Raw genomic sequence first — 22,119 nt, forward strand, 5'->3', positions numbered from 1 at the left:
TCATTGTGAAGGTGGTAGGAGACAGAACCCAGGAAGTCGGCCTCGTAACATCAATTTGAGAGTGGCTTTACCTGTAAGGGATCCTCTGTTATGTGCTGTCTCTGACAGGAAACAGCTTCTGAGACCCTCATTATTTGTGTGTATGGAAATGAAAATTGATAATAAACGTTTTGATATTCTCAGAAAAGCGCTTTAAGGAATTCTTTACTGAACATCTATCCTCTTTCATTTCGTTTCTTTTTTTTTTAATTAAAAAAACTTTTTTTAGAGAGAGAGAGAGCATGTGAGTTGGGGAGAGGGCAGAGGGATTGAGAGCATCCCAAGCAGGCTCCACTTTCATTGAGGAGCCCAACGTGGGGCTCGATCCAGTGACCTGGGCCAAAATCACGAGTCAGATGCTCAACTGAGCCACCCAGGCACCCCCCCCCCCATTTCTTTTAATAAATCAAAGTCCCAAGCACACTTCTGTTGTCCTATGTGAGTGACCTGTGCTATTTCCTTTCTCAGTGCAACATGTGGTTTCACTGTCGTAGGTAAAGAGATGCTCATGATTCTTACCAGAATAAGCAGACACTGATTCCAGGACCAGAGCTGAGCCTTTCCTCCCTCCACCCAAAATGATTTCACAAATCACATAAATATTCTGAAGTGTTTTGTCCAGATTACAACATTTTCTTGCACAAGTGCCATGCTCCTCCCCCAGCCTATGATGGAACATTGTTTCACAGATGTGTGGGGGAGGAACTGCTGTGGCTTTTCTTATTCTTCCTTAAGCTTTTTGGCCCCCCCCGGAGCATCATATTCTTCTTCTGTGCAATTACAACTGCTTCACAATTCAGACTATGGAGCTAATCCGTCCCCTTTCATGCTATGTTCCACATTTCATCCCACTTAGCCTAAAAATCATGTTTTAACATGTTCTTTCTCTGCATAAAGGTCTCTGTTGGCTCTTCCTCAACTATCTTAGTACTCTTATACTGTGGCATTCATTGGATCAACTTCCATACTCAAAAAGAATGAAGATTCCCTGGTGTAATCTCTCTCATTTTGAAGAGGTGCATGTTAAGAAGCACATGGAACAAAGATTCTTTGCTCACTCCCCGAATCTGTGTTTTTCTTCTTCCTGGGCACATGGCTTTTCAGCAGAGGCTATGTTTCTTAACTTCCCTGGAAGCAAGTAGTAGCTATAGCAGGTCGTAGTAGCTGTTGCTGTAGTGACTGAGCCAGTAGAATGCTAACAAATGATCCACGCTGAATCCATGTCATTGGCTAAAAGGGAAATGTTTTCTCTGTCCTTGACTTGGAAATGGAACCAACTGAGGTCACCTTAGAAGCCCTGTTTAATTAATTAATTAATTTATTTATTTATATCCAAGTTACTTAGCATATAGTGCAATAACGATTTCAGGAGTAGATTCCAGGGATTCATCCCCTGTGTATAACACCCAGTGCTCATCCCAACAAGTGTCTTCCTTAATGCCCCTTGCCCATTTAGCCCAACCCCCCTCCCAAAACCCCTCCAGCAATCCTCAGCTTGTTCTCTGTATTTAAGAGTCTTTTATGGTTTGTCCCCCTCTTTGTTTTTATATTATTTTTGCTTCCCTTCCCTTATGTTCGTCTGTTTTGTATCTTAAATTCTCATATGAGTGAAGTCATATGATCTTTGTCTTTCCCTGACTAATTTTGCTTAGTCTAATACTTTCTAGATCCATCCACGTAGTTGCAAATGGCAAGATTTTATCATTTTGATTGCCGAGCAATACTGCATTGTGTATATATATGTAACTATATTGTATATACATATATATATACTACATACATATACTATACATATATAATATACTACACACACACACACATATATATATATATATATATATATATATATATATATATATACACTACATCTTCCTTATCCATTCATCCATCGATGCACACTTGGGCTCTTTCCATACTTTGGCTATTGTCGATAGCGCTGTTATAAACCTTGGGGTGCATGTGGCCCTTTGAAACAGCACACCTGTACCTTATTTATCCCTGGATAAATACCTAATAGTGCAATTTCTGGGTCGTAGGGTAGTTCTATTTTTAATCTTTTGAGGAACCTCCATACTGTTTTCCAGAGTGGCTGCACCAGTTTGCATTCCCACCAGCAGTGCAAAAGAGACCCTCTTTCTCCACACCCTTGCCAGCATCTTTTGTTGCCCAAGTTGTTAATGTTAGCTATTCTGACCGGGGTGAGGTGGCATCTCATTGTGGTTTTGATTTGTATTTCCCTGATGATGAGTGATGTTGAGCATTTTTTCACGTGTCGGTTGGCCATCTGGATGTTTTATTTGGAGAAGTGTCTATTCATGTCTTTTGCCCATTTCTTCACTGGATTATTTGTTTATTTGGGTATGGAGTTTGATAAGTTATTTATAGATTCTGGATACTAACCCTTTATCCAATATGTCATTTGTAAATATCTTTTCCCATTCTGTCAGTTGCCTTTAAGTTTTGCTGATTGTTTCCTTCACTGTGCAAAAGCTTTTTATCTTGATGAGGTCCCAATAGTTCATTTTTGCTTTTGTTTCCCTTGCCTCTGGGGATGTGTTGAGTAAGAAGTTGCTGCAGCTAAGGTCAAAGAGGTTTTTGCCTGCTTTCTCCTCGAGGATTTTGATGGCGTCCTGTCTTAGGTTTTAGGTCTTTCATCCATTTTGAGTTTATTTTTGTGTGTGGTGTAAGTGGTCCTGGTTCATTCTTCTGCATGTCGCTGTCCAGTTTGCCCAGCACCATTTGCTGAAGAGACAAATTTGTCTTTATTCCATTGGATATTCTTTCCTGCTTTGTCAAAGATTAATTGGCCATACCTTTTGTGGGTTAATTTCCGGGTTCTGTATTCTGTTCCATTGATCTGAGTGTCTGTTCTTGTGCCAGTACCATACTGTCTTGATGATTAGAACTTTGTTATACATCTTTAAGTCTGAGACTGTGATGCCCCCAGCTTTGGTTTTCATTTTCAAGATTGCTTTGGCTATTCAGGGTATTTTTTGGTTCCATACAAATTTTAGGATTGTTTGTTCTAGCTCTGTGAAGAATGCTGGTGTTATTTTGTTAGGGATTGCATTGAATATGTAGATTGCTTTGGGTAGTAGGGACATTTTAACAATATTTGTTATTCCAATCCATGAGCATGGAATATTTTTCCATTTTTTGGGTATCTTCTTCAATTCGAAGCCCTGTTTAGAGTAAAGAGAACAGCTTTTCCAGCCATGATTCTAGATACAGCAGAGGCCACCTCTTGCCCCTGCACATTTCCCTTAGACAGAATAAACTTCTTGGTTCACTAGTCACCATATTTTTTGGCCTCTTTGTTAGAGTTTCCCGGCCTTCACTGTAACTTTATATTCTTCTGCTCATGTTGTTTAGTATATCACAACAACAGCTGGCCCAGAGTTTAAAATATTCTTAACACAGTAGACAAATATCACCACAATCTGACTCATTTTACCTCACATGTGGCTTAGGCACCAGCAGTGCCAATAGATAGATAGATGATAGATAGATATTAAGTTTCTTTATTTATTTTGAGAGAGAGAGTGTGTAGCATGAGTAGGGGAGGGACAGAGAGAGAGAGAGAGAAAGAGAGAGGGAGAGAAAAAATCCCAAGCAGGCTCTGCACCATCAACACAGAGCCCGATGCGGGGCTTGATCTCATGAACTACAAGATCATGACCTGAGCTGAAATTGAGTCGGATGCTTAACCAACTGAGCCACCCCTATGGTTTTTACTATTAAAGCACTGTAGTCCTTTACTCAATTTCATGCCACGTGTTCACTATTCCGAAATTTTCCTGTTTGGTCTTTCCCTATAAATGACTTGTATCCTTCCTCTTTCTCAGACACTCCTTTTTCACTCACTGGTTAGTTTACCTGAAAACTATTGGATCATAGCCAAAAAATGTATAATGCTTAAAAACAAAATTGATTTGTTTTGCACTTGCATAACAGATTTATTTGATTCTGCTGGTTAATGGGACTTCATCCCATCTTGTGACTCCTCCACCCATTTGGTGGTCAGTCATCTGTATTCACTCACAGAAGGGGAAAGAGCGGGTACGATGCACAGAGGTGGCTCACATTCCTTGGCTGAGCCCCAGTCACATCATCACATAAAAAAGGCTGAGAATTATAGCTGACACATCTACTAAAAATCATATTACTTATAAGAAGGTATGGAATATGGTGGACCACTAATGATCTTATTAAGAGACAAGATTAAGAGGAATGTATGAAGAAATCCTCACTTTGACCTATCCAAACCAAACTATTGAAAAACAACGAGAAAATCAAAAACAGCAAGGGAAAAATGACTTCTGTACAACATGATTTATGCTAGACTTAGTTCAAAAAAACTAATGTAATAAGAACAAAGCATCTTTATTTTACACAGATGAACAATATACATTCACTTATATTCCATACAAAGATAAATAAAAGACTGACAGAAACATTCTAAAACATCAACAGTAATTATCTCAGAATGGTAGAATTCTTAGTGTTTATTATTGTCTTTTTAATATTTTCCATATTTTTATGAAACATGCATTCATTTTCTAATAAAAGAACTGAAGTTTCCATAAATAGAGAAAGGGATATCTCTGCACTTTTATACAGGAAACTTTTTAGTGAAGGACAAAATATTAATTAAACATATCTTAATAGGTCAAGGTTAAATTTTAATATTTAAACACTCTACTACATTTCCTCATAATATTTACTGCAAACATAATGCATGGATAGGTCCTGGGATTTATATCAAATCTAAGGAACCAAAGCCTTGTTCTCTTTTGAAAAGAAGCTCACAAAACAAGTTTCTCTTGGAACAGGGCTAATTATTCTTTCTGATTGCATTCATGGACCAAATGTTCTGATTTACAAAATCCCCGACTCCTTGAGAGCAGAGACCCTAAATGAACAAAAGTTTCTTGGGAGCTTAAAGATTTAAAAATTTCCCTTATCAAGGCAACCAACAGAATGGGAAAAGATATTTGCAAACGACATATCAGATAAAGCGTGAGTATCCAAAATCTACAAAGAACTTACCAAACTCAACACCCAAAACACAAATCATCCAGTGAAGAAATGGGCAGAAGACATGAATAGACACTTCTCCAAAGAAGACATCCAGATGGCCAACTGACACATGAAAAGATGTTCAACATCACTCATCATCAGGGAAATACAAATCAAAACCACACTGAGATATCACCTCACACCTGTCAGAATGGCTATAATTAATAACTCAGGCAACAGCAGATGTTGGTGAGGATGCAGAGAAAGAGGATCTCTTTTGCACTGCTGGTGGGAATGCAAACTGGTGCAGCCACTCTGGAAAACAGTGTGGAGGTTCCTCAAAAAATTAAACATTACCCTATGACTCAGCACTACTAGGAATTTACCCAAAGGATACAGGAGTGCTGATGCATAGGGGCACATGTACCCCAATGTTTATAGTAGCGCTTTCAACAATAGCCAAATTATGGAAAGAGCCCAAGTGTCCATCAACTAATGAACGGATAAAGAAGATGTGGTTTATATATACAATGGAATATTACTTGGCACTGAGAAATAATGAAATCCAGCCATTTACAGCAATGTGGGTGGAACTGGAGGGTATTATTAAGTGAAATAAGTTAGAGAAAGACAAATATCATATGTCCTCACTCATATGTGGAACTTGAGAAAGTTAACAGAAGACCATGGCGGAGGGAAGAGAAAAAAATAGATCAAACAGAGAGGGAGGGAGGCAAACCATAAGAGACTCTTAAATAGCGAGAACAAACTTAGGGTTGATGGGAAGGGGAGGGAAAGGGGAAAATGGGTGATGGGCATTGAGGAGGGCACTTGTTGGGATGAGCACTGGGAGTTGTATGTAAGTGATGAATCACAGGATTCTACCCCCGAAACCAAGAGCACACTATACAATGTATGTTAGCCAACTTGGCAATAAATTATATTTAAAAAATAAATAAATAAAAATTTCCTGTTTCATAACCTGGTCTTCCTTTTCTCTCTATTTCATCTCTTATAAGAGCTCCATGAAGCCTATTGGTTTTTCCAAAATTCTTTTTCTTTTGAGACAGGTATTTATTGCTATAATTTGTTACAATTCCTCTGGAAAGGCAGATATGTTCAAAAACCAAGGAAGCTAAAGTAGAAGCAAGGCAACTGATCAAAGGCATCATGAATAAATCAAACAGGGATAAAAATAAAGATGACGATTCTGATATTCAGTTTTAAAAATGGTGTTTTCATGGGGCACCTGGGTGGCTCAGTCAGTTGGGCATCCGACTTGGCTCAGGTCATGATCTCGTGTTTGTGAGTTCAAGCCCCACATAGGGCCCTGTGTTGACAGCTCAAAAGCCTGGAACTTGCTTCAGATTCTGTGTCTCCTTCTCTGTCCCTCCCCTGCTCACACACACACACACACACTCTCTCTCTCTCTCTCTCTCTCTCTCTCTCTCTCAAAAATAAACATTTAAAAAGAAAAAAGAAAATGGTGTTTTCCACATTCTCAGATAATGTTTCTAATTGTTTAGTTTATTACAGAAGTCTTAGTGGTGTCTTAGTTCAGACTCCTATATCAGAATACCATAGACTGGGTGGCTTGTAAAAAGAGAAATTTACTTTTGAAGTCCTGGAGGCTGGAAGTCTGAGATCAGAGTGCCAGAATATGATGGGGTTCTGGTGAAGGCCTTCTTTCAGGGTGTGGATGGCCAACTTCTCACTGTAGGCTCACACGGTGAAAAGAGAGTGAGAGAGCTCTCTGCGATCCCATTTATAAGGACAGTAATTCCTTCCCAAAGGCCCTAATGCCACCATGTTGCATGTTAAGATTTCAATATATGAATATGGTGGGGTGGGAAGAGAGGGTGAGAAACATTAAGTCTGTAACAGCGATACATGAAAGTTAACTTTTATTATCACCAGTCTTTATCAATTTAGCTGTTCTTTTATTGCTCAGTAACTATTGTTTGGACCAGCTTTTCATAGGGTAAGTTGATTTCCTCTTCACTCAAAATTTACTGTGTCTTTCCGAGACATTTGGAAGCTGATCTGAAATTATAAAAGAGGCAATAAGTTCCTATTCGAAATGAAGCTGCTTGAATATATGAAGATACACACACACACACACACACACACACACGAACACACACACAAAGAATTGATCAGATTTCCTAAATTCTTAGGACAGATTTCTCCGGTGTTATATCCTAATATTACGTTCTACGCCCAGATCTTAAGCGTTTTCTTCTTGTCTCCTTAGTGAGTCCCAGAACGTAAAAACAACTTATTTGACAAGAAACAGTTAAATAACCTCAGAGTGAAAGAGGAAGGTAAAACTGTATGTGGTTTTGCTTTTGACATGCTTCTGGAAATTAATCTTTAAAAAGTCTTTAGTTTGGACTCTAATAATTCTAAGTTTATGATTAATAAGGTTTAGACAGGGCAAAGGTGGCCCTTTGTTTCATATGATAACTGATGTGCTAAGTGTTATGGGCTGAATCATGTCCTGCAAATTCATATATCAAAGTCCTAACCCCCAGTACCTCAGAATGTGCCTATATTTGGAGATAGGGATTTAAAGAGGTACTTAGGTAAAATTAGGTCATTTAGTGGCCCCTAATCCAATATGACTGATATCCTTATAAAGTAGGAAGATTAGGGTACAGACACACACAGACCAAGAGGTGAACATGTGAGGACACAGAAAGATGATGGCATCTATGGGCCAAGGAGAGGCTTTAGAAGAAGTTAACACGCTGACACCATTATCTCAGACTTCTAGCCTACAAAACTGTGTGAAAATACATTTCTGTTGTCTAAACCAGTTGGTCCGTGGTATTTTGTTATGGTGGCCCTAGCACACTGATAGATTAAGCACAATAATAAACTAAACAAAGGGACGCCTGGATGACTCAGTTGGTTAAGCGTCCTACTTCAGCTCAGGTCATGATCTTACAGTTTGTGAGTTCGAGTCCCTCACTGGGCTCTCTGCTATCAGCACAGAACCCACTTTGGATCCTCTGTCCCCCTTCCTCTCTGCCCTTCCCCCAGCCGTTCTCTCTCTCTTTCTCTCTCTCTCTCTCTCTCAAAATAAAAAAACTTAAAAAAATAAACAGAATTGCTGAGGGAAATGTTTTCTAACATAGAAACGTAATTTTAAGTGTGTTAAAAATAACATTTATTTTTTTGCAAAGAATAATTTGTGCTAATACAAATTGCTAATTATAAAAAATTGTTTAGAATAATCTAGACAATCTTTTGTTCTTTACATCATATAGATGGAAATATTATAAGGTACATGTTTATTTTATTTTATTTTTTAAGTTTATTTATTTACTTTGAAAGAGAGAGAGAGAGGGAGAGAGAGAGAGAACAGGAGAGGTGCTGAGAGAGAGGGAGACAGAGGATCCGAAGCAGGCTCTGCACTGTCAGCATGGAGCCTGAAGTGGGGCTTGAACTCACGAACCATGAGACCATGATCTGAGCTGAAATCAAGAGTCAGACGCTTAAGTGAGTGAGTTTCCCCAGCACTCCTGTGTTTAAAGAATATTTTAGTTTAAGCTTTTCACTGAACTTTTCCAGATAGAGAAATTAATATCATCATCAATAACTAAGGAATGGCATATGAGTAGGAAGGGGGTTGCAACCATAAATACAAATAAGTTCCAGCATTACTCACGAGAGTAACTACTGTGTTATATTTGGGCTAGTTACCACTGAAATGGTTTTCATGTACTTTGCCTCTGACTTTTCCAACATTTTTCTCTTATTTTGGTAATTAAATATATTTTTGAGAGGAAAAAAAGGAAACGCAAGCTCATTCACTTGGATGCTTGGGTCAAATTTGGAATAGTTTTGTGCCAGTGATACCTGAATATTCTATAATAAAAATCAGGAGAGATGACCTATATCTGCACCCTAGTATTTATTCCCATAAAAACATGCAGGGGTGCCTGGGTGGCCCAGTCAGTTGAGTGCCCGACTCTTGATTTCAGCTCAGGTCATGATCTCGTGGTTCTTGAGATTGAGCCTCACATCGGGCTCCGTGCTGGTAGCATGGAGCCTACTTGGGATTCTCTCCACCCCTACCCCACCCCTCTCAAAATAAGTAAAAGAAACTTTAAAAAAGCATTCAGAATTGACTCTGGATTACACGGGAACAATCTTTTCAGAATTGCTAGTTTACCCATGCTGGGAATTAGAATATTTTCTCAATGCTATTTGTAAAGCATTGTGCTTTCTAGTGCTGTGACTTCTACAAGTTCAATTCCCTTCTCCATTGTGCCTGGCCCACTCACTCTACTCTCTGGGTGCAGTCAGTGAGTGATCAGATCTCATGAAACCTTCCGATTCCTTGACATTTTAGCAAAAATTGTCAGCGAGCTCTATTTCTAATAAGCGAGGATCTTAGGACTTAGAAAACATTGCTCTTTTCATGATAGAACTCCCAGTTGGCTTTTTTTTCTCCTTGTTCTGGCACTGGTAGGTGTCTTAGAATTGACTTTTAAATGTATATGTGTATATATTTATATTATTTATATTTATATTTATGTGTATATATATGTGCACGTGTATATATATACATATATATACATATATATGTATATGTATACATATATACATATATATACACGTATATATACATATATACATATATATACACATATATATACACGTATATATATACATATATATATACGTATATGTATATATATACACACACGTGCACATATATATGACATCTTCATGTAATGAGTGCATGTTTCTCTAAATCTCCGGAGCTTGTTTATTACGCTGATGTTTTCTCATCAGGCAAAGCCACCTACACTTAACAAATATTGAGTGCGTATCATGTGCTAGGCCCTGGAGATTAAAACAACAAAAGACAATATTAATGCACCGAATCTGGGTTGCACTTAAGAGAACAAAATGTGAATATCCTACTCTGTGTAATAAAAATAAGCAGAAATCCTAGGAACGGAAGATATTAATGAGCCGTATCGGAAGCTGAGATCTAATTACCCTTCTCCTCAATGATAGACTATCCACAGCTTCAGCCAATGCTCGGAAAGAGTCCTGATACATTCTGTAAGCTTTCTTTCTGTTAGAACAACTGTCTCATCACCCGTAACCTTTTCCAGGAGGAAACTTGGAGTGCTGAACAGACTGAGGATGTGAGCCATAAAGATAGAAAAGAGGTACGCTGAATTCTGTGAGGGTAGATCTGTGTGTTCAGTGACTGAGTAATGCTTCTCAACTTGCTGCGCGGGCTTTGGAAGCCCACAGTCGTTTCTGGTTTCCAAGGCAGGAGGAACATCCAGCAGTGTGATGTGGCCAGCACCTTCACGATCATGGGTGCGGGTGCCGCTAAAAGAAGACCAGCTCCTCTGTATTATCCAATAGGAGATCACCTCCCTGCGGAGGGAAGAGCTGTCAGGTGGAGTCTTTGAGCAGCTGGGAAAATACAATAGAGCAAGGAACGTTATCACATTCCTTGAAAAGCAAGCTCAGTTACTGTTTTGAGTGAAAACATTTAATTATGAAATTTAGACGGGTAAGCCATTGAGGTATCATCACTAAAAATGCATTTATAATTAGATGATCAGATTTGCTCCCAATATTTTAAAGGTCTAGAACTGTAACACACACACACACACACACACACACACACACACACACCCCACAGCCCCATTCATAGCAGAATTGAGAGCAATGGAGCATTGTCCACGGATGGAGAAATCTGGTGACTCAATAAGGCTGCCTGTGACTGGATCTATTAGGAGTGACCGTCTGAACTTCGGTTTCCCATCTTGCGTGTAAGAAGCCTGGAAACCATCATTCCTAGCCACACAGCAAGAACAAAAGCTGAACAAACTGAAAACCAGCAACTTTTCTTAGATTTGCTGGAGACCTGAGGTCACCGGGCAAACTGCTGCTCCCCAAATTAGAGAGCGGCAGGCAGAGACAGAGCACAACTTACTGGAACAGAAGCCCAAGAGCAGAAAGCTCTGTGGGACCAGTAACGGTGAAGAAACGCCTCAGCCTCAGCCACTACGGGCAAATTGCTGGAGGCTCCGTGTGGACCAACTGGAATGTAAAAACCTCAGGGGTCCCACACTTCTGTGAGTTTTACCGTTAGGACCTGTACCAGGTTCTCACAGTGAAGACTGGAGAAAAATCCCCTTGCGATTCCAGCAGGAAAAAAGAGAAAAGCAGCCATTTGGAAAGACACCCAGAGCATTCTGGTTGGTTGCTTGGCTGACTGAATGTTTGATTGATTTACTCACTTACTTACACAAGGTCTGCCCTCGAGGGAAACTATTTAATCCGAGCCTGAAGGACTGGGATTTTACCACAGCCTAAAAGACCTGAGGGAAGGGGAATATTCAACCTCAGCCCCTTCTGGCCTTCCTGTCTCCTTCCCCTAAGAAGGGAAGACAGAGGTGAAGGTCACGGCCAGGAAGCATGGGCTTACTAAAAAATTGAGATCAAACGACAGGCCTGCAGAATGCTTCCCCTCCCCCAACACTTCACCACCACATCAATGGGCTGCGATATACTAACAGGGGACTACCACAGAAAGAATGGCACATCTGAGACATTATTAATGAAGAAGTCACTATGGAACCCAAAGACAACATGGGAGACAAAAACACCACTGGAAATTTTAGCCTCTGACACCTATAGCTTATAGCAAACAGTGTAACTCCCAGCCAGATAAGCATCAAACCTTTCCCTAAAGGCTTATTTACCTCAATTCCTTTTACCCAGCGCATCGCACCTGGCTCTCAAGAAAAGATTACAAGGGACACTGAAAAATAAAACTACTGTTTGAAGAGACTGAGCAAGGGGCACCTGGGTGGCTCAGTTGGTTATGCATCAGATTCTTGATTTTGGCTCAGGTCATGATCGCAAGGGTCATGGGATTGAGCCCTGTTTCGGGCTCCTTGCCGAGCATGGAACCCGCTTGAGTCTTTCTCTCTCTCTCTCTCTCTCTCTCTCTCTCTCTCTCCTCTTTCTCTCTCTCTCCTCTCACTCTCTCCTTCTCTCTCTTCCCCTCTCCCCTGCTCATGTTCTCTCCCTCTCTCAAAATAAAAAAAACCAAATCTTAAAAAAAAAGAAGAGACAGAGCCAGCATCAGAATGAGACTCAAATTGTGGCAGAGAGATTAGAATGATTAGGCCAGGAATTTAAAATAACTATGGGGCGTCTGGGTGGCTCAGTTGGTTGAGCATCTGACTTTGGCTCAGCGTTCTTGGGTTTGAGCCCCGTGTCAGGCTCTGTGCTGACAGCTCAGATGGAGGCTGCTTCAGATTCTGTGTCTCCCTCTCTCTCTGCCCCGCCCGCCCTCATGCTCGGTCTCTCAAAACAATAAATAAATGTTAAAAAAATTAAATAAAAAATAACTATGATTAACATGCTAATGACTCAAGTGAAGAACATGGACAACCTGTAAGAGCGTATGGATAATGTAAGCAGAGAGGGGATGACAAGAAAAGTTAAAAAAGAAATACTAGAAATCAATAACACTGTCATAGATATGCCCTAAAACTGCCTTAGGGGCAGGGGCAGGAGAGCAAAAAAGAAAAACCCCAAAGGATTCCGCCATGCTCCCTGGTCCTCCCTTCCTTGGTCCTCCGGCCAGAAAGGTGGGCTAGAAGTTAGGGGCACCTGCTTGGGATTCTCCCTCTCCCCCACCCCCTCTCTCTCTGCCCTTCCCTCACTTACATATGTTCTCTCTCTCTCTTTCTCTCCCCCTCTCTCAAAATGAGTAAATAAAAACTTAAAAAAATAAAGAAAATCCTCCTCCATCTATTATTTACCTTATGGAGTCATAGAGTCCTAAGGTTTGTTTGTGTTTTTTTTTTTAATTTTTCTTTTTGACATCTTTACCATTTTTGAATGTACAGTTCAATGGTATTAAGTGCATCCAGACAGTTGTGCAACTAGTACCACCATCTATCTCCAGAAGTCTTTTCATCTTGCAAAACTGAAACTCTGTAGCCACTAAGCAATTACTTCCCATTCCTGGTCTCCCACACCCCTGGTAACCGCCATTCTGTTTTCTGTTGCCATGATTTGGACTCCTCTAGGTACCTCATGGAAACAGAATCAAATAGGATGTCTTTTCATGGTTGACTTCACTCAGCACAGGGTCCTCAAGTTTCACCCATGTTGTAGCTCATCAGACTTCACTTCCTTTTTAGGGCTGAACTACATTCTGTTGTATTTACGTACCACAGTTTGCTGGTCCATTCATCTGCTGATGAACACGTGGGTGACTTCCATGTTTTCGTTGCTGTGAAAAATGCTGCTATGAACATGAGAGTACAAGTACCCCTGGGAGACCTGCTTTTGGTTCTTTTGGGTGTATCCCCAGCAGGGGGATTGCTGGAGCATCTGGTAGGTCTGTTTCAAATTTTTTGAGGAGCTAGCATAGTATATTCCATAGTGGTTCTACCATTTTACATTCCCATAAGCAAGGCATTGGTTTCCATTTTCGCCATGTTTGCCAACACTTGTTATTTTCTACCTATTTGCTTGTTTATTTATTTAGTAGTAGCCATTCCGATGGATCTGAGGTGAGTGGTTGGTTTTTTATGTTTGCTCAGAGGTATTAGTTGTCATCAGCAGGAGACACAGGCTGTATCTTGCTTGAAACTGCTGTCACCGATTACATTAATTAGAGACTTTTTATCATACTTTATTTTTCTCTTGTGTTTTGCTGTATTGTCCTTTTTTTTTTTTGCTTTCTGTAAGTCTAATTACTATCTATAATTACTATCTATTGGTTTATCATACAGCTCATTCTTTCTCTTTTGAGCTCTATTCAGTTTGCTCTTAAACTTACCTATTGAATTCTTTCTTATTTTTTTGTCAATTTTTTTTTTTTTACATTTATTTAGTTTTGAGAGACAGAGAGAGACAGAGTGTGAGCAGGGGAGGGGCAGAGAGAGAGGGAGACACAGAATCAGAAGTAGGCTCCAGGCTCCGAGCTGTCAGCACAGTGCCTGACACAGGGCTCAAACCCACGAACTGTGAGATCATGACCTGAGCTGTAGTCAGATGCTTAACCGACTGAGCCACCTAGGTGCCCCCTTTCTTATTTTTTTTAAGTTTATTTATTTATTTTGAGAGAGAGAAAGAGAGCATACCAGTAGGGGAGGGGCAGAGAGAAGGAGAGACAGAATCCCAAGCAGGTTCTGCACCAACAGCTGATGCCGGCCTTGAACTCATGAACTGTGAGATTATGACCTGACCTGAGATCAAGGGTAGGATGCTTAACCGACTGAGCCACCCAGGCGCCCCACCTATTGCATTCTTAATTTCAGTTTTGTATTTATCATAGAATTTCTATTTCATTTTTATTTATAGCTTCCCATTTTGTGGTGAAATTCTCTACCTGGACAGCTTTTTTCTTGAATTCATTAATCATAATTACTTTAAAATACTTAACTGATAACCCCAGTATCTGGGTCCACTTTGGTTTTCATTCTTTGGCATCTTTTTACGTATGGTCTTATTCCTTGGTATGCCTGGTGTGGTTTTTTTGTTTGTTTGTTTGTTTTTAAATACTGAATATTGTGTTTAAAAATTTTTTTAATGTTTATTTTTGACAGAGAGAGAGAGAGAGAGAGAGAGAGACAGAGCATGAGCGGGGAAGGGGCAGAGAGCGGGAGACACAGAATCTGAAGCAGGCTCCAGGCTCTGAGCTGTTAGCACAGAGCCCGATGTGGGGCTCGAACCCACAAACTGTGAGATCATGACCCCAGCCGAAGTCGGACGCTCAACCAACTGAGCCACCCAGGAGCCCCGTTTTTAAAATTTTTGGATGCTCTGGATGATATTATTTCTCTCAAAAGAAGATTCAGTTTGCCCTCTGGCAGACTGCAGAGATGCAGATCAGATCAGTCTAATCAGATACTAATTAATAAAACCGTGGAGTAATAGGTGGGAGCATTCCTGTACTGTTGAAAGTGGAAATGAAAACAATCACTTCAAAATACAACTGGATAGATCTGGGAAGCTTCAAGCTAGCATATTCTACATTGGTGCAATTCCTTTACTAGGTGCATGTGATGGGCTGAGTCGTGTCCCTACAAAATTCACATGTTGCAATCCTCCTAATGCCTCGTACCTCAGAATGGGAGTATATTTGGAGATATGGTCTACAAAAGACGATTAAGTTAAGATGAGATCATTAAGGTGGGCCCTAATCCAATATGACTGGTGTCCTTACAAGAAGAAACCAGAGCAGAGAAAGTTTCAGAAGGAAGATGTGAAGAGACAGAGAAAAGCCAAGGGAAGAGACCTCAGAAGAAATCACCTCTGCTGACACTTTGATCTTAGACCTCCAAACTCTGCAACTGTGAGGAAACAAATATCTGCTGTTTAATCCAGAGTGGCTTTCTAATGGCAGCTGTAGCGAACTAACACAGTATAATAACCCCACCACCATTAGAGAGATAAGTGGGGTCCACATTTTCAATCAGATAAAATGTAGAGTGCTATTGAAAGATTAAGATCATTGTCTGTTTTATTTTTTGTACCCAAGCCTTAAATTTCTTCAGTGCAATACAAATCTGTCTAAAGTATTTAAAGTCAAATGACAAACTGGGAGATTGAATGCAACAAATAACATAGAGGAAAGATCAGTAGTCCTGATATTAAAAATAGCAGTTGCAGGGGCGCCTGGGTGGCTCAGTCTGTTGAGCGTCCGACTTCAGCTCGGGTCACAATCTCGTGGTTCACAAGTTCGAGCCCCGCGTCAGGCTCTGGGCTGACAGCTCAGAGCCTGGACCCTGCTTCAGATTCTGTGTCTCCCTCTCTCTCTGCCCCTCCCCCACTCATGCTCTGTCTCTCTCTCTCTCTCTCTCTCTATCTCTCTGTCAAAAATAAATAAAACATTAAAAAAAAGAAAAAGCAGTTGCAGGGACACCTGGGTGGCTCAGTCAGTTAAGCATCTGACTTCAGCTCAGGTCATGATCTCGCAGTTCACTAGTTCGAACCCTGTGTCGGGCTCTGTGCTGACAGCTCAGAGCCTGGAGCCTGCTTCAGATTCTGTGTCTCCCTCTCTCTTTGCCCCTCATCTGCTCATGCTCTCTCTCTCTCTCTTTCAAAAATAAATAAAAATATTAAAAAAATAGCAGTTGCAAATTAAGAAACTATCAATGTCAAAGGAAAAACTGGCACCTCTTAAGACTTTTAAGACGTAACTTGGCTAATATGTAAAGATGCAAAAAAATAATATATTTCATTAATAATGAAAACATTGTTAATTAAAATAACAGTGAGATACTATTTATCAAAACTGAATTAGCAAAATTGTAAAAGGGATGAAAATATTCAGTGCCAGAGAAGAGGCAGTAAAATACATTCTCATTCATAACTTCTAGGAGTGAAATTTGTTACAACTACTGGAAAATCACTTGCCCGACTATGTCTATTATGTTGGTACAGCAATTCCACTATAGCGTTTTCTCCAATGAAACAATGAATAGTTTTTTGCATGTTATGTATATGTTTGTATGCATATTATATGTCATTTTAAACATTTTAAAATAATCGTAAATGTGCAAATAATGGCAATATCCAAAGAAGTTAGTGATCAAAATTTTTAAAAATACTTATTTATTTGTTTTGAGAGAGACAGAGAGAGTGTGAGCCAGGGAGGGGCATAGAGAGAGGGAGAGAACCCCAAGCAGGCTCCATGCTCAGCCTGGGGCCTGATGCGGGGCTTGATTCCACAACCTTGAAATCATGACCCAAGCCAAAATCAAGAGTCGGAGGCTCAACCAACTGGGCCACCCAGGTGCCCCAGTTACCACGTTTTAAAAAGTAAAAACGTAGCAAAATTGGAAAACAACTGTTCGTTGTTGATCGGCTTGCTAATGAAACTGAAGACAGGCTGGAGAGATTGAAATACATCTGAAGAGACTGCATGACTTTCATTTTAAACCCGTTTGGTGCCTCTGCCATGGACTACACGTGATCCTGAGGATGAAGTGGGTGAAGAGGTAATTGTCTTAAGTCGATTTGCCTAATTTTCTTAATTTTGAATCACCTTTTATTTCAACCGCTGCTGCTTTTGCTTCCCTTTCACACGCAGTCGTTTGTATAGGAGGCAGAGGAACGTTTCTGTCAGGCGGGAATTCGCAACTATCCGTCCTGTTTCTTCACACTCCCATCCTCCCCATGGAGTGAGGGCCCCGGAGTCACAGACTTGAGGTGCCCACCCGGTGGGGTCCTCTCTGGAGAGGCAGGTTTCCATCTCATGGAATAGGTCCTCCTCTAGAGAATCCCTTCTTCTGGATGAAACTCAGAAGGATGCACAGTGGGAGGAATTCAAATTCAAACGGCCCGGCCCCTACCGTCTCTGCTAGTGAATTCTTCAGGTTCCTAAGATTCATTTTCTCTCTGCTGAGCCCTTGCAATTCCTCCACTTTTATTAAGTCCTTTATTTAGCACTTACTACGTGCTGGCCACCCTTCCTATAGATGGTTAATTACCTCTCATAACCTAATGGGGTAGCAATGTTATTTTTTCCACTTCAAACAAAAGTTAAAGGAATTTATCACCACTAAACCCACCCTATAAGAAATGTTAAAGGGGACTCTTTGAGTGGAACTCTTTGAATGGAAAGGGGAGACCATAGTAGGAGTAAAGAAAGTAGGAAGCCAGGGTGATCTCATAGTTTCATCAGTTCGAACCCCCCCATCGGGCTCTGTGCTGACAGTTCAGAGCCTGCCAAAAAATGTCTCCCTCTCTCTCTGCCTTTCCCCCTGTCTCTCTGTCTCTCTCTCTGTGTCACTCTTTCTGTCTCTCTCAAAATAAATAAATCAACTTAAAAAAATTAAAAATAGAATTACCATATGATTCAATAATTCCACTACTGGGTATTTACCCAAAGAATAGGGAAACACAAATTCAAAAAGATATGGGAACCCTAGTTTACTGCAGGGTTATTTACAATAGCCAAATTCTGGAAGCATCCCAAGTGTCCACTGATAGGTGAATGGATAAAAAAGATGTAGTAGATACATGATAAATAGATGATAGATAGATAGATAGATAGATGATAGATAGATAGATAATAGAATGGAATATTACTCAGCCATAAAAAAGAATGAAATTTTGCCATTTGCAACAACATGGATGGATCCAGTGGGTATAATACTAAGTGAAATAAGTCAGTCAGAGAAAGACATTTGATTTCAAAGACAGACTATTTGATTTCACTCATGTGTGGAATTTGAGAAGTAAAACAAAGGAACAAAGAAAAAAAAAGAGACAAACCAGGGCACAGACTCTTAACTATAGAGAACAAATTAATGGTTACCAGCGGGGAGGTGCATGGGCTATGGGTGAAATAGGTGAAGGGGATTAAAGAGTACACTCATGTGAATGAGTACTGAGTGAGCATAGAATTGTTGAATCACTATATTGTACACCAGAAACTAACACAACGCTGCATGTTAACTACACTAGAACTAAAAAAGAACGTACAATTAGGTAACACATCATCAAAAATATCATCAATTAATAATGAGCTTATAGCTGATATTTGTATTTTTCCTGCTTTCTGTATATTCTCATTGTTTTGAAAAACATTTTCTATTATGATAAACGCCAAATAGTTGAAAGAAGCAAGGAAAGTAAAAATACGAACCACAATTGGAAAATATTCATGAGAAATGTTCACACTCACTCCTCATCAAGCCCATTCAAACTTCGTGGAGAGAGGTGAAATTTTAATTTGGCAAAGTGTGTATATGCACGTGTGTGTTTTTCTGTGTGTGGCTTTGGTAGGCAGGGTGAGATGAAATTGGTTCCTTATATGCTGATCATAAGAATGAAAATTAATACGCAGGTTTTCTGTGAGGGCAATGAAGTAGTATATATAAGGAATCTTGAAAGCGTGCATTCACTTTCCCCCTTCATTACAGGATTAGACATATAATTTTTGGACATAACCAGAGATTCACCACAATGGGTAGGAATGTTTATAATGCCATTATTTATACTAGTTTGACACAGGGAGATAGCCTTAGTATCAATAAACACATGGTTATTTAAGATACATCCACAGGATGAAATATTGTGTGCTGTTCAAAGACCATTTAGTAAAATTAGAATATATTCACAACATAGTTTCATATAAAAAGGAACCCCCACTCAAAACATATATGTTATATATATGAGATATAGTGATACGACACATTATACGCATAGATGCCATATTCTCTATGTGTATATATAAGTACTTATAGTATCATCCACGTTTCATAAACGCAATCATAATTACAATTATATTTTTGTACAAAAAGACCACTAGTTAATACTCCTGAACACTAGCAATAGTTATTTATTTTTGAAGCTTTTATTTTTATTTCTATTTATTTATTTTTTTAGAACGAGAGAACACGTGAGGAGGGGAAAGGGGCAGAAGGAAAGAGAGAGAGAGAGAGAGAGAGAGAGAATCCTAAGCAGGGTCCACACTCACTGCTGATCTGGATGTGGGGCTTGATCCCATAACCCTGGGATCATTACCTGAGCCTAAGTCAAGAGTCAGCTGGTCAACCAACTGAGCCACCGGGCACCCCAGCAATAGTTATTTTTGATCGTAGGATTAAATATGGATTTTATTACTTATAGTGTAAAATGTTTCCAAATTTCTCTACTACACATGTTAAATTTTAATGCAGTTTAATGTATTTTAAAAATACATTATTTATACATTACTGTGTAACCTTTTCACCCTGGAAAATTCTGCAGGAAAAAAATGGAGCACTTAGTCCTCCCAATTGATTCGCATGCTCGCCCAGTGTTCTGAGCTTTCTAGAATTTCTAAGACAAAGAATACATATAATATTTTTCAAATTTTAACATGTCACAATTTTTATGAGAGTTCATATCCTTTTTTATGTTTGTTTGTTTGTTTGTTTTTAACGCAGGAGCTCACAGGGGACTTAGGGGAAGCAAACAGTGCGCGCTAAAACACGAAACAAAACCAAGCAACGCTGTAAAATACTAAACCAGAGTAATGAGGTTGTGTGGGAGGAAGGACCTTAACTCGGTATTTACTGCCATGCACTTTGCAGTGAGTTTGCCATGAGCTCCCGACCTGGAAGACCAGGTATTTCTTAGCGGCACATTCTAGTTCACAGGGCTTCTGAGAGCAGCCAGTGTTGAAGAAGATTCCCACCTTCATACGTGATCCACCCTCTCCTGCCGGGCGGGATAGTCTCTGCTCCCCGGGGGGCAGATGGACACTGCCATATGGAGATAAGCATTGTAGGGCCCCGAACACCATCTTCCCACGTGAAAGCAGAGCCCATTTTATACGAAGGGGTGTGGCTGATAACTGCGTCCTTGGCACACGATCCCCGTGGTGACCGTGGACACATTCCTCCGGCCCACACTGCCCCAGGTCCTGGCGTGGAATACCTCCAGTCTCCCAGCACCAGTGTCCCTTTCGGTTTCGTTGTAGAGCCTCAAAGCTGTGAATCTACTGTTAAATATTTCCTTTTGGAGTGTTAGAAAAATTTCTCCCTGAAGATAGTGTATTAGGGCTCAAAAAAATTTCATAAACCACTTTAACATATTATTAACACAATGTATCTGATGGAAACTGAAGCTCTTGTGTGATTTCAGGGTTCATAGGGGTTCCCCAACGATATTTATGCTTAAAATTAAGTTAAAACGTAACTTTCTTAGTTTTACTCTCTAACATAAATCAGATTCAGGAAATGGGGTTAATCCCATTTCTACTACTTATTAGATTGTGTTATTTGGCAAGTTACTCAATGTCTTTTGGCCTCCGAACACCAGAGTAGATGGAATGAAAGGTCCCTTTCTTTGGATCTAACCTTCTCTTATTCTAAGACCAACACTCCTCTCCTAAATGACACCAAAAAAGGAAAGGAAGGAAGGAAGGAAGAAGGGAAGAAGGGAGGGAAGGGAAGAAGGTAGGAAGGGAGAAGGAAGGAGAGAGAGAGGAAGGAAGGAAGAAAGAAGGGAGGAAGGAAAGAAGGGAGGAAGGAAATAGCCAAGGGTATTAGGAAAGTTTAAGAACAGAGTTAAAATCAAGTTCTCTATACTCTCAGATCAGTACATTTTTGACTCCACTTTGCCACTGTGCCGTGTGTGTGTGTGTGTGTGTGTGTGTGTGTGTGTGTGTGTTTGCAGCAGGATACAAGGCTTGTGGGCAGACCTGAGTAGATGACCCCTGCGTCTTCCTTGTGCCTGCAGTCGTGCTGTCCCCAGCCCCGGGAAGGGGGCTTCCAATGTGGCTTTCCTGTGTAGTTCAGGTCATTCAGCCAGATGGGGTCTGATCCCACCCCTCCCCCGCCCATGTGAGCAGAGTTGGTGGCATTAACGGCCACTCTATATCCCAGTTGTCTGCATACCACGTGTGCATCACTTAGGTCCCAGCTGTCATCACAGACACGCTCCAGGAACGCTGGTGAAGGATCTCCACTCTGCCAGCACAGGATGGCCCCCACCCACGAGGCAGAGCTGTTTGTCTGCAGAGAGGAGAAAGTCTAGCCAATAGGTCACAATTTTTAGTGTTGCAAAGCATTTCCTGGTACTGTGCTTTACTTAGCTGAGCAGATGAAATCACCACTGTCTGGGACTGCAGACAGAGATGAGTCAGATAAACCTGAGGAACATGGAAACAATGGCCGGGTCTGGTTTCCTGGTAGGGGTGTAGGAAATGGGGCGAAAATTAGCATGGAAAGGATCGAAGAGTTCTATGACAAAGTTGAATGAGCAATCATGGTAAGGACTCTCAAACTCGTGACCAATTAAAATGGTCTTTATTTATTTTATTTTTTATTTTTTAATGTTTATTTTTATTTTTGAGAGAGAGAGAGACAGAGTGCAAAGAGGAGAGAAGAGAGAGAGGGAGACGCAAAATCGGAAGCAGGCTCCAAGCTCCGAGCTGTCAGCACGGAGCCCGATGCGGGCTCGAACCCATGAACCGTGAGATCAAGACCTGAGCTGAAGTCGGACACTCAACCGACTGAGCCACCCAGGCGCCCCTAAAATTGTCTTTATTAATGT

General features: G+C 40.4%; 1 protein-coding gene across 1 annotated transcript in view; it reads right to left on the reverse strand.

Annotated features, from left to right (window-relative positions):
• LOC128316343 (scavenger receptor cysteine-rich type 1 protein M160-like) overlaps positions 1–22,016 on the reverse strand; it is a 60,329-nt gene extending 38,313 nt beyond the window's left edge. The window contains 5 exon segments of the mRNA XM_053225782.1: positions 20,258–20,427; positions 20,429–20,563; positions 21,262–21,502; positions 21,505–21,578; positions 21,655–22,016. Coding sequence (XP_053081757.1) covers positions 20,258–20,427; positions 20,429–20,563; positions 21,262–21,502; positions 21,505–21,578; positions 21,655–21,788 — 754 coding nt within the window. The 5' untranslated portion in view covers positions 21,789–22,016.
• Positions 22,017–22,119: the final 103 nt, after the last annotated feature.

The sequence above is a fragment of the Acinonyx jubatus genome, chromosome B4 (assembly GCF_027475565.1).
Source record: "Acinonyx jubatus isolate Ajub_Pintada_27869175 chromosome B4, VMU_Ajub_asm_v1.0, whole genome shotgun sequence".
NCBI classification, from domain to species: Eukaryota; Metazoa; Chordata; class Mammalia; order Carnivora; family Felidae; genus Acinonyx; species Acinonyx jubatus.